Source organism: Malaclemys terrapin (assembly GCF_027887155.1).
Source record: "Malaclemys terrapin pileata isolate rMalTer1 chromosome 20 unlocalized genomic scaffold, rMalTer1.hap1 SUPER_20_unloc_3, whole genome shotgun sequence".
Lineage (NCBI taxonomy): Eukaryota > Metazoa > Chordata > Testudines > Emydidae > Malaclemys > Malaclemys terrapin.
In genome coordinates, this window is record NW_026530190.1 from 85,336 (window position 1) to 98,176 (window position 12,841).

The following is a 12,841-nucleotide window of genomic DNA, read 5'->3' on the forward strand; positions in this document are numbered from 1 at the left end:
GTCCTGATTTTATAGGGCCAGTCCCGATGTTTGGGTTTTTTTCTTGTATAGGCTCCTATTACCCCGCATCCCCATCCCGATTTTTCACCCTACGTCTGCTCACCCTACGTAGATGTGATGAGAACAATGTGACGTGGAATAGACTGAGTGCGGGTGCGTGGCTGATGTTTGGATGGGTAATAAAAGGTTGCGGCGCCGGCCTGAGAATCATAATAAACGACCCCACATCTGGAGGAAGAAAAACCACCACCCTCCGGCAGGACCGTTTGGCCGCAGAATGGGCTGGGGGATAACCCCGAGGGCACCCCCGGAAACACCCCCCAACCGCCCCGAGGCCGGGAGGGCCGGAGAACCCAACGACCAGCCGCGATGGCTGTGATTGATTCTCACATCAACCCCGAGACCGGCCTGAACAACCCCCCGAGACGTGTCCCAGGCCGGATCCCTATAAAGACAGATCCTAAAGACTGTGGACTTCGGGGCTGGTTCTGCCACCAACTTCCAGGAGCCTCGGACGAGGCCCAGCTCCGTCCCCGTGTCCAGGCCGGTGCGCGAGCAACTCCTAGGCTGGGAACTAGAATAAGGACCCGGCCGAACGTGCGTGTGTGAATGTGTGAGCGAACGGGTGTTAACCGGCCGCTGGCTCTAAGTCTGTCTGTAGCCACAATAAACGCAGCATTTGGCCGTAGCCCCGAGTAACATCCTACGGGGTTTTATTTTCAACAACCGGCCCCCCCGAGAAGGCGTCGCAGGGACGGGCTCCTCCCAGGGGCCGTAGGGAGCCGAGCAAACGCGGGGCCTGGGACACAGGGTGTAGCAGTCAGAGCAGGGGGGGCTGGGAGCCAGGACTCCTGGGTTCTCTCCCTGGCTCCGGGAGGGGAGTAGGGTCTAGTGGTTAGAGCAGGGGGGGCCAGGAGACAGGACTCCTGGGTTCTCTCCCTGGCTCTGGGAGGGGAGTAGGGTCTAGTGGTTAGAGCAGGGAGAGCTGGGAGCCAGGACTCCTGGGTTCTCTCCCTGGCTCTGGGAGGGGAGTGGGGTCTAGTGGTTAGAGCAGGGGGGGCCGGGAGCCAGGACTCCTGGTTCTATTTTCAGCTCAGCCGGTGGTGGGGGGGGGTGTTTGGACTCACCCCTTGCTGTGCCCCTTCCCCCGCCCAGTGCGGGCTGCCCCTCGCCCGGCTGAGGTTGCTTGTCCCCTTTGGGGATGTCATGGGGGGGTCTTGGCCGTGAACAGTCTGGGTTTCATTCGGGGGGTGCCAGGGGCTGTTTCCACACTGGCCCAGCTCCGTTGTTAACCCGTGGGACCCCCCCGCTGCAGGACACGCCCCATTCAGAGTTGGGAGTGCAGGGGTGTGGGTCAATTTGGGGGCCAATTAGTCTCTCCCACACACATACCCCAGAGAAGTGTGTGTGTGTGGTGGGCAGTTAACGGGGCTGGATGGGTCCATGGGTGTGATTCTGCCCCAGGGTTGGGGGCAGCTAACAGATCAGGGAGCCCTTGAATATCCCTGTCCCTGCCACAAGGTGGCGTCAAACCCCAGGAAGCCCCCCAGCTCCCCCCTTCAATCCGGGGCACGAGTGGGGGCCAAACTACCACCCCCCCCCAGGGGAGCAGAGAGGGGTCAGTCAGGAGGTGTACCTTCCTCAGCTGGGAGGGGGCTGCGGGTCGGGAGTGAGGGGCACCGGCAGGGCTGGGGGGGCACTTTGATGGCTGGCCGTGGGACTCATGGGAATCGCAGGGCTCCCAGACTCCTGTGGGGTGGGTGCCCCACATGTGGATCCCGAGGGTCGTGTGTCCCCCCCCCCCCTCCCCCGGGAAACAGGCCGTGACCCCAATGAACGACGTGGAGACTCTGGGTTTGTTTTCTTCGGGTCTTTTCCGGGTACAAGGAACCGTCAAGCGGGTCACGGGGGGGGGATGTCAGGGAATAATTTAATTCAGGGGGGGGCGGAGTTGGATCAGAACCGGGGAGAGGGGGGTAATAAATATGGGAAGAAACAGCGAACAGTCACAAAAGGCAGAAACCCCCTGGAGGCCACAGTCCTCAGCCCCTGGGCTGACCCATGGTGCCCACAGCCTCCAGCCCCACAGCTCAGTCTCCGAGCCTGGCCCCCAGCCGCCAGGGCTGACCCACGGCTCCCAGCCCCACTGCTCAGTCTCCAAGCCTGGCCCCCAGATCCTGGGCTGACCCACGGCGCCCACAGCCTCCAGCTCCACAGCTCAGCCTCTGAGCCTGGCCCCCAGGGCTGACCCACGGCCCCCAGCCCCACAGCTCAGCCTCTGAGCCTGGCCCCCAGCCCCCAGGCTGACCCACAGCGTCCATGTGAGTGCCAGTGTCTGAGTCGCTCGGGTTCCCAAGCAGAGCCCAGCGGGGCGGGGGCCGGGGGCTCCATCCCTCCAGCCCCCCCCCGGCTATGTCCGCCCGGCGCGGCTCAGCAGGGTGCAGACGCAGGCCGTGTCGATGCGGATCCAGCGCCAGCCCACCAGCTTGTCGGCGTCGGCGGTCAGGGCCCGCACGTACGACTGCTTGGCCTTGCACTCGGAGAGCCAGTGGCGCCGGTCCACGCCCCGGCACCCGCCCGCCGTCCCGCCCGCCGGGTTGCACTTGGTCTCGAAGAAATACTGCTTGAGCGGCCCGGTGAGCGTCTGCACCTCGGACAGCACCGACACCGCCTTGCCCCGGATGTCCACGGCCGTGCGCTTGTCCGTCACCCACAGGCTGACGCTGTCACACACGGACATCTCGCCCCGGCGGGCCGCCTCCGGCCCCCCGGCCCGCCGCGCCCGGCGCGTCCCGTTGGCCGGCCCCGCCTGCACGCCCGGCTCCTCCTCCAGGAGCAGCAGCAAGGGGGGCCCGGCGGGGGCTCGGCTGGCCAGGGCCACGCGGGGGGACGACAGCTCCCAGTCGCCCGGGGAGGAGGGCGGTGCGGCCCAGGGGACCCCGGCGTCCGGGGCGGCGGGGGAGGGGAGACGGAGCGGCACGGCATGGAGGGCGCAAAGGAACGAGGTGACCATAGCCTGGAGCCGAAAGAGCATCACCACGGGGACCTGGGGGGAGAACGGGGCGGGGGGGTTAGAGCTGGCAGGTCCTGCCCCCCCCATTAAACCCCCACAGCACTGACACAGAGACCCATCCGCAGGTCGGGAGTGAGGGGCACTGGCAGGGCTGCGGGGGGCAGGGCTGGGCTGGCAGGGGCTGCGGGTCGGGAGTGAGGGGCACTGGCAGAGCTGGGGGGAGCCCAGGGCTGGGCTAGCAGGGGGCTGTGGGTCGGGAGTGAGGGGCACTGGCAGAGCTTGGGGGGCAGGGCTGGGCGAGCAGGGCTGCAGGTCGGGAGTGAGAGGCACCGGCAGATCTGGGGGGGCAGGGCTGGGTGGGCAGGGGGCTGCGGGTCGGGAGTGAGGGGCATCGACAGAGCTGGGGGGGCCCAGGGCCGGGCTAGCAGGGGCTGTGGGTCGGGAGTGAGGGGCACAGGCAGAGCTGGGGGGGCCCAGGGCCGGGCTAGCAGGGGGCTGCGGGTCAGGAGTGAGGGGCACCGGCAGAGCTGGGGTGGCCCAGGGCTGTGCTAGCAGGGGGCTGCGGGTCGGGAGTGAGGGGCACCGGCAGAGCTGGGGGGGCCCAGGGCCGGGCTAGCAGGGGCTGCGGGTCAGGAGTGAGGGACACCCTGGGTGTTACCTGCAGTGTCAGCGTCTCCTGCAGCGTGGGGGGGCCAGTTCCCCGCAGAGCCAGCCCTGGGCTCGATTCATGACCCTCCTGCAGCCGAGGCCCCTTCCTGCCCCCACCGGGCGCTGGGCGACTCCTACCAGGAGCAGGGTCTCTTCGGCGCGATCCCAGCCCAGAGCCCCGCACCCCTGGGGGGCTCCCGGCCCCGCTGCTCCATGGCTCCGCAGTGGGGAGGCTCAGGGAAAGCGCAGGGCTGGCGCCCCCTCCCTGGGGGGTGCGACGCTCATGCTGCAGGCGTCCGGTTGGGACAAGGGTGGGAGGTTTGGGTCACAGCAGCTGGGGAGGGGGGAGTCGCTCAAAAGACCTGAGGGGAAAGAGAAATACATCGATTAATGTTAACTGGGAAGAGAACCCAGGAGTCCTGGCTCCCAGCCCCGCCCGCTCCAACCACTAGACCCCACTCCTCTCCAAAGCTGGGAGAGAACCCAGGCGTCCTGGCACCCAGCCCCCCCCCGCTCTAACCACTACACCCCACTCCCCCCAGATATGCAGATTTTAGGGAGGTTCTGAGTTCTAGGACATGGGGAGCCTAGAACCGCTCTCCCGAGCTGTCGGGCCAACGTGCTCTAGAAAAGGTGCCGACACGTGGGCGGGCCTAGAACTCGCCCCAGACACGTTTGGCTCTAGAACGTGCCCCATGGCAAACACTGGGATCTAGATCATGCCCAGCAATGAAAGAACCCGCATCACAGCCCCGGGGGCGGGGGGTCGCAAATGGCGCCGAATTCCTCCGGTGCCGCATCGCACCAGGGTCTGGAGCAGCCAGCGAAAGGGCAGTGTGATCTAGAACATGATGCTGGCCACCGGTTCTAGAACCCACGGGATCCAGACCCTCGGTATTTAAAAAGCTGATGCCAGGGTCTGGAACTGGGATCTAGAACGTGGCCAACCCCCCCTCCCCCGCAACGTGACCCTCTAGAGCCGAGCACCGGCTATTGACACCTCCCGGTTCTCGAGCGCGGTGCCCCTGGGTTCTAGCTGCAGATTCCGGAACTGGTGGCTGGGGAGGGGGGCGGGGATGGGATCCAGATGCAGGAACATCTGGGAAGGGGAGGGGGGCGGCTAATGCGCTCGCCTTTGAAACCGAAACCTGAAACCCACCTGCCCTTCCCCCCCCCGCCCCTTCCCCACAGAGAGCCTCCCACATCCCGGCACTGAACTGCCCGTTCTCATCACCCTGGGGGGCGGCGGGCTGGGATTGAGTGTTCAGAGCGGTGGGGGGGGCTAGGAGCCTGGACGCCTGGGTTCTCTCCCCGGTTCTGGGAGGGGAGTGGGGTCTGGTGGTTAGAGCAGGTTGGCTGGGAGCCAGGATGCCTGGGTTCTCTCCCCGGCTCTGGGAGGGGAGTGGGGGCTGGTGGTTAGAGCAGTGGGGGCTGGGAGCCAGGACTCCTGGGTTCTCTCCTGGCTCTGGGAGGGGAGTGGGGGCTGGTGGTTAGAGCAGTGGGGGCTGGGAGCCAGGACTCCTGGGTTCTCTCCTGGCTCTGGGAGGGGAGTGGGGGCTGGTGGTTAGAGCGAGGGGGGGCTGGGAGCCGGACGCCTGGGTTCTCTCCCGGCTCTGGGAGGGGGGTGGGGCTAACAGAATATAACCAGTTTTTAGAGGGATCAGATTCTGACCCCGAGGCTATTTGCATAAAGTGTTACCCACAATCCCCGGTGCCGTGACCTCCTGTGCAGGAACCAGCCCCTGTTGCTGAACAGGTATGTGTAGCTGAGCCAGACGTGCGCCAACCTGCCAGTGCAGGGAACAGCCAGCGCAGCGGTGCCCCTCACTCCCGACCCGCAGCCCCCGCTCGCCCGGCCCCGGGCTCCCCCCGACCCTGCCGGTGCCCCTCACTCCCGACCCGCGGCCCCCGCTCGCCCGGCCCTGGGCTCCCCCCGAACCTGCCGGTGCCCCTCACTCCCGACCCGCAGCCCCCTGCTCACCCGGTCCTGCCCCACCCCAAGCCCTACTGGTGCCCCTCACTCCCGACCCGCAGCCCCTGCCAGCCCAGCCCTGGGCTCCCCCTAGCCCTGCCGGTGCCCCTCAGCCCCCGCTCGCTCGGCCCTGGGCTCCCCACCTCACCCTGCTGGTGCCCCTCACTCCCTACCTGCAGCCCCTCCCCCCCCCCCGTTGGTGCCCCTCACTCCCTACCTGCAGCCCCTCCCCCCCCCCGTTGGTGCCCCTCACTCCCGACCCGCAGCCCCCTGTGGTGTTCTAACAACAAAATTCTATCCAGGGGCAGGTTGGGGTCCTAGGGGTTGGAGGACCAAGTAAAACTGGGCCTGTGATCTGTGTCCCCCCAGTCTGGATCCCCCCTTCTCCTGTCACTGGAGCACTGGGCACCTCATCCCCGGCTCTTGGAGGGGAGGGGAGTCTAGTGGTTAGAGCGCGGGGGGGAGGGGGCTGAGAGTTGGACTCGTTCTAATCCAGTAGCCCCTGCTCCCCTCTCAGAGCCAGGGAGAGAACCCAGGCGTCCTGGCTCCCAGCCCCCCCTGCTCTAACCACTAGACCCCGCTCCCCTCCCAGAGCCAGGGAGAGGACCCAGGCGTCCGGCCCCCGCCCCCGCAGAGGGAGGCAGTGGCAGGCTGTGCCGGCGGCTGGGAGGGGGCAGTGCGGCCGGTCCGTGCCCCGGCTCTTGGCTAATGGAATCCAGGTTCCGCAGCATCTAGGGGGATGGGGGCGGGGGCGGGGTGTTCCCCTGCCCTGGGAGCTCCCTGCCCCCTCCTTGTTCACAAGCAGCCCCCCCTCCATGGGGCATCCCTCAGCCCCCACCTCTGCAAAGAGCACCTCTGCCGGTGCCCCTCACTCCCAACTTGCAGCCCCCTGCTAGCCCAGCTCTGCCCCCACAGCCCTGCCGGTGCCCCTCACTCCCGACCTGCAGCCCCCCGATGGCCCAGCCCTGCCGGTGCCCCTCACTCCCGACCTGCAGCCCCCCGATGGCCCAGCCCTGCCGGTGCCCCTCACTCCCGACCCGCAGCCCCTGCTATTCCACCCACCTGACGTTGCAAGGCCCCTGTGCAGACAAACGAGGTCCCCGCGCCGTCGATCCTTCCCCCATGCGCCTTCGGGTTTCAACATGAGAAGTTAATCAGCCGTCGCAGCGCGCGGGGCTGGAATTTGCGTTTCCGGGCTGCCAGGGAATGGCAGGCCTGGGGGGGGGAGGGAGCATGTGCGGGGGGGGGACGACACCGCCCCCTTCCATCGCTGAGCTATTGGGGCCCAGCAGGGTGGGGTGGGGACCGCCAGCAGGGAGGGCGAGGGGCTGGGTGGGGAGCCGGGGGAAGGGGGGCTGGAGCCAGGTAGACAGGCAGCCTGCAGCCGGAGAGGAGGAGGGTGGAAATCTGCCGGGGGGGGGAGGAGGCAGGAGAGGCCCCCCCCCTTTCCCCGCACGCCCCTCACCTGATCCAGGTCTGGCTTCAATTACAGGCAGGCATCCCCCCCACCCCCCCCAGCCACCTAGACACGTGTGGGGGCGGGGGGTAACCGGCTCCTTTGTGTGTGAGCCCAGCCCTGGGCTGGGGGGCTGTCTGTAAGGGGCAGATCCCAATACCAGTCCCAATCCAGAGTCAGCCCTGCCATCTGCCACAAGGGCAGGGTTGGGTTCTGATCTCAGCTCCACCTGGGGTCAATCTGGAGTTACTCCTCTTCACAGTGGGGTCAGGGCCGGGTTCTGATCTCAGCTCCCCTGGGGTCAATCCGGAGTCACTCCTGTTCACAGTGGGGTCAAGGCCAGGTTCTGATCTCAGCTCCACCTGGGGTCAATCCAGAGTCACTCCTGTTCACAGTGGGATCAGGGCCGGGTTCTAATCTCAGCTCCCCTGGGGTCAATCTGGAGTCACTCCTGGTCACAGTGGGGTCAGGGCCGGGTTCTGATCTCAGCTCCCCTGGGGTCAATCCAGAGCCACCCCAGGCTGCACTGGGAGCGAGGGTGGGCTCTGATCTCAGCCTCCCCACCCCCTCTGCCCGGGTGTCGTCCCTCAGCCAGGCGGTGACCCGGCCCCCACTCCCAAGCCCAGACTCCCCCCGCACGGCGCTGGAGCCGGTTACGCTCAGGTCCCTGGCGCGGCTGATCTGTGACCCACAGCCTGGCAGGCCCAGCGAGCGGCAGGTGGGTGCAGGGAGGCGGGAGGGGGAGATACAAAGACTCTGGATTAGCTCAGGTTGCAAAAATGCAGGAAGGAAACTGGCTTATCCCCTCCCCCTACCCCCAACAGCCAGGCTCCCCCCTGCTGTGGGGCCAGATGGGAGCCAGCACCCCCTAGAGGGGACAAGTCCCATGCCCCATTCTCCCCCCCCCCCCCCCCCCAAGCCAGGCCTCAACAAAGCAACCACCTGCTTTCAGTTCCAGCCACCTGCCTGGAGGCCCCAACCCTGCCCGGCTCCCGCTTTTCACCTCCCTTTTGTGCTCTGAACACCGGCTGTTTGCGGGGCCGGGCGTCTTCGATGACTCAAGGGAGGCCGGGAGACTCGAATCAGGCTAAAACCCCCTTTGCAGACAATGCAGCGCTGAGCCGGGCTCGTCAGCAGTTCCAAAAAGCCAAGCGAGGAACCTCGGTGCAAGCAAAAAGTTGGTTCAAAGAACCTCAGAGCGCCCGGCAACCGGGAAATGCAGGCGGGACCTTTGCAAATACCCGCTGAGGCCGCGGCACCAGCATATGTCATTGGCAAAAGGCCTGGGACCTTCCACGCTAAAGACTCCGTTGAAAAGACCGTCCGAGCGCTCGCAAATCCGGAGAGGTCGCAAATGAACGATCCCACGGCACGGCGACAATTCGCCTTCTGCGAGCGGCGTGTTTATCTCCCGCTTGAAAAACCTAGGAAATCACCAGCCCAAAAACTTCGTTAAAAAAAAGAAAAAGAAAAAGCCACGCTTGCAAAACGCTTGGCAGCCTGAGAGTCGGAGATTGCGAATTAACACCCCGTCTGTTTTCTACGCTCTGCCGGTGTTTGGCTGGTTGTTCCCTTTCGGCTGTCAGTTTTACCTCAAACCTAGGCACCGGCGAACGGGAATGTGTTTAAAAGACCATTGGCACAGAAGTAAGGGGACTGGCAGCAGCTGGATGGTTTCTATTAGTTTTTTCGCCGTCCGCTTTTCATTTAAAAAAAACAACAACAACAAAAACCTAGGAAATCCTGAGGCCAAAACATTGTGAAAGAAACCTCAGAGCTGCAAAGAGAAGGCAGGAAAACGGCAGATTGACTTGCGGGCGGCAGAGCGGGCCAATTCTGCTCTTGTCTGGCCAGGTTTTTATTTACTTGCTTGGTTTCTTTGGTTTTTAGTCTTTTTTCCCCCCTCTTTTCTTAAAAAAAAAAAACCCAACCCCAAACCCGTAGGAAGTTCCCTGCCACACACTTTGTTATAAGGAGATTTAGGCTGCAAAGCAGCAAGACGCCGGGAAATGCCAGTGTGGAGGGGGCAGATTAATTCCCGGTCTCTTTGGCATGGTCTAGACTGGTCTCACCAAGCCGCGTTTCTCATCATGTGTGTTTTGCCCTCTCCTTGTGTGGCAGGGCCGGGGGAGCAGTGCATTTCAATGAGGGTGGGGGGGGGTGAGTGCTTCTCTTGTGGGAGGGGTTGTGTGGGTGGGGGGCTGGGATGTGAACACAGCGTGTTCCGTTGGTGGGTGCGGTGGGATGTTTAGGTATATTTGTGTGCGACCCTGTTGTGGGTTGGATTGGCTGGGACGTGTGTGAGCCGTTGGGGTGCGTGGGTGTGGTGTGTTGGGTGGGGCGTGTTGTCGTGTGTTCAGTTGGGGGGGGACCCTGAGAACCCCTCAATGGCAGCTGTCCTGTAGCAGGACGTCCTGTCCGAGGCCTGACAAACTAGCCGCACTTAACTCCCTGGTTCAAGAGGTTACGGGAAAAACCTTTTGCAGCCAGGCGCTGACCAAAGGGGCCACACAGGTCTCTGCAGGGGGGAGGCAAGCGAGACGTGTCCCTCTGGGAATCCACCCTCGCCCGGCAGCCTAGAACAGAGATACTGGCTCCAAACAGCTGCTTCAGTTACTGAATCCGTGGGGTTGAGGCCCCTCAAGTCTGGACCCCGATCGTCCCATAAGGGGCGGGGAGAAAAGGCCATTTGGGGACGTCGTCCGGCAGGCTCCCGGCCCGTTGGGTCTCTGTGAAGCATGGTCGGATTTTGGTTTCTGGGTAACCCTCTGGCCAGGGCCGGCTCCAGGCACCAGCTTAATGGGCAGGTGCGTGGGGCGGCCAAGGGAGAGGGGCGGCACCTGCGGCAATTCGGGGGCGGCAGGTCCCTCACTCCCTCTAGGAGCGAAGGACCTGCCGCCGAACTGCCGCCGCCCATCACAGAAATGCTGGAGCCGGCCCTGCCTCTGGTGTCGCTGTGACCAGCTCGTCCGGCTGCCCCACAGCCCAGCCACTCGCACTGCCCCTGACCCCATCCCCTGGCAGCACCCCCTCCCCGCCCGCCAGGGCCTGAGCTGGGATCCGCGTGGATTATTTCATAGCCCTCTGGGAATGAGGTTTTCACAGATTCACAGCGGAGCATCTCCCCTGCACCCACACACGTTAAACCACCGGCAGGGCTGGGGGGAGACTGGGCCGGTGGGAGCAGGGGCTGTGAGTCGGGAGTGAGGGGCACCGGCAGGGCTGGGGGGGGCAGGGCCGGGCTAGCAGGGGCTGCGGGGCGGGAGTGAGGGGCACCGGCAGGGCTGGGGGGGCAGGGCTGGGCTGGCAGGGGCTGCAGGTCGGGAGTGAGGGGCACCGGCAGAGCGGCGGGGGGGGGGCTGGGCTGGCAGGGGCTGCGGGGCGGGAGTGAGGGGCACCGGCAGGGCTGGGGGGGAGCAGGGCTGGGCTGGCAGGGGCTGTGGTTCAGGAGTGAGGGGCACCGGCAGAGCGGCGGGGGGGGGCTGGGCTGGCAGGGGCTGCGGGGCGGGAGTGAGGGGCACCGGCAGAGCGGCGGGGGGGGGGGGCTGGGTTGGCAGGGGCTGCGGGGCGGGAGTGAGGGGCACCGGCAGAGCGGGGGGTCAGGGCTGGGCTGGCAGGGGTGCGAGTCGGGAGTGAGGGGCACCAGCTAAGGACCCAGACCGTCCTAGGGAATCCAGGGAGGCGGTTTCCATGGCGCCCCAGGGAGCGCCCCCGCCCGTTACCATGACGAATGAGGTCCGTTTCCTTCCCCATCCAGGAGTTTCCTCCCTGCAGGGCCCCATCCCCCTGACCCCAGCTGGGGGCCCTGACCTCTGACCTCCAAACCCAGAGCACGGTGAAGGCAGAGGTGGGCGAGGGATCCCGGCAGCCCGCAGGGGTCCCCCCAACCCCCAGAGGGGCCACGTCCCGGTGCCGGGTGAGGGGTCCCCATTACACAGCTTCCCTGCAGCAGTCCCCCCTGCGGGTGGGGGTGCTGGGCTGTGGGGAGCAGGGTGGGGGTCAGTAGGGGGTGCCGGGCTGTGGGGAGCAGGGGGCATTGGGCTGTGGGGAGCGGGGCGGGGGTCAGCAGGGGGCGCCGGGCTGTGGGGAGCAGGGTGGAGGTCAGCAGGGGGCGCTGGGCTGTGGGGAGCAGGGTGGGGCTCAGCAGGGGGCGCTGGGCTGTGGGGAGCAGGGTGGGGCTCAGCAGGGGGCGCTGGGCTGCGGGGAGGGGGGAGGGGGGGGCCAGTAGGGGGGCGCCGGGGTGCAGGGATTGGGGAGCGGGGCGGGGGTCAGCAGGGGGTGCTGGGCTGCGGGGAGCAGGGTGGGGATCAGCAGGGGGCGCTGGGCTGCGGGGAGTGGGGAGGGACGGGGGTCAGCAGGGGGCGCTGGGCTGCGGGGAGCAGGGCGGGGGTCAGCAGGGGGCGCTGGGCTCCGGGGAGCGGGGCGGGGGTCAGCAGGGGAGCGCTGGGCTCCGGGGAGCGGGGCGGGGGTCAGCAGGGGAGCGCTGGGCTGCGGGGAGCGGGGCAAGGGATCAGTAGGGGGCGCAGGGCTGCGGGGAGTGGGGCGGGGGGGTCAGTAGGGGGCGCGGGGCTGTGGGGAGCAGGGTGGAGGTCAGCAGGGGGCGCTGGGCTGCGGGGAGGGGTGGGGGTCAGTAGGGGAGCGCTGGGCTGCGGGGAGCGGGGCGGGGGTCAGCAGGGGGCGCTGGGCTCCGGGGAGCGGGGCGGGGGTCAGTAGGGGACCGCTGGGCTGCGGGGAGCAGGGCGAGGGATCAGTAGGGGGCGCACGGCTGCGGGGAGCAGGGCGGGGGGGTCAGTAGGGGGCGCAGGGCTGTGGGGAGCAGGGTGGAGGTCAGCAGGGGGCGCTGGGCTGTGGGGAGCAGGGTGGAGGTCAGCAGGGGGTGCTCGGCTGCGGGGAGTGGGGCGGGGGTCAGCAGGGGGCGCTGGGCTGTGGGGAGCAGGGTGGGGGGTCAGCAGGGGGCGCTGGGCTGCAGGGAGTGGGGAGAGACGGGGGTCAGCAGGGGGCGCTGGGCTGCGGGGAGCAGGGTGGGGGGTCAGCAGGGGGCGCTGGGCTGCAGGGAGTGGGGAGAGACGGGGGTCAGCAGGGGGCGCTGGGCTGCGGGGAGGGGCGAGGACTCAGCAGGGGGCTGTGACAGGGAATCCCCTGAAGGCTGGAGCGGCGCAGGGTCTCAGACACACGGTTCTGATCCCAGCCGGCTGAGGAACCTCCCAGCCAGATGTGCTTCCCCCGGCCCGCTCACCTCAGGGGCCGCCCAGATGTTCTGCAGATGCTGCGAGAAACCGCTGGCTTCCAAACCTGCTCATTGTCTCAGGGGCTCCCTCCCCCTCCCCCGCCAGCCCCACAGCCACGTCCCCCCCAACTAGGGACTGGGGGAGGGGAGTCGTGGGTTACAGTGGGGGAGGGGGGCTGGGAGCCAGGACTCCTGGGTTCCATTGCTGATCTTGATTTGAGTAACCCCCAGGCCCCCACCCGGATCCACTTATCCGGGGGAGCAGTGACGGGCCCCACCTGCTGTGGGTCGCGGCTTTCACCGCTGCCATCCCCTGGTGTGGGGCTGGAGGAGGGAAGGGTGGGTGAGCTCACGGCGCCAGGGGGCACTGATGTGGGGAAGCTCACAGCACTGGGCCCCCTGACTGAACACTGCTGGGATGCTGGGGTTCTGGGCTCCTGGCTTCTTCCCCCCCCAGCCCCGCTGGTTACACCCTCCCCCCAGGTAATGACCCCCAGCCGGGCAGACCGGGGCGGGAGGAGTGAA

At 66.8% G+C, this 12,841-nt stretch overlaps 1 protein-coding gene across 2 annotated transcripts; it reads right to left on the reverse strand.

Annotated features, from left to right (window-relative positions):
* Positions 1-1,911: 1,911 nt before the first annotated feature.
* Positions 1,912-6,869, reverse strand: NTF4 (neurotrophin 4). 2 transcript variants are annotated; one of them, XM_054015040.1, is made up of 3 exons: positions 6,696-6,869; positions 3,672-4,023; positions 1,912-3,046 (listed from the first exon to the last, which is right to left on the reverse strand). In XM_054015040.1, the coding sequence occupies exon 3, from the start codon at positions 3,032-3,034 to the stop codon at positions 2,411-2,413; it is 624 nt and encodes a 207-aa protein (XP_053871015.1). In that variant the 5' UTR covers positions 3,035-3,046; positions 3,672-4,023; positions 6,696-6,869; the 3' UTR covers positions 1,912-2,410. The 2 variants fall into 2 exon arrangements, with proteins under 2 accessions (XP_053871015.1, XP_053871018.1); XM_054015043.1 differs by lacking the exon at positions 6,696-6,869 and adding an exon at positions 5,365-5,413.
* Between the last annotated feature and the right edge of the window lie 5,972 nt (positions 6,870-12,841).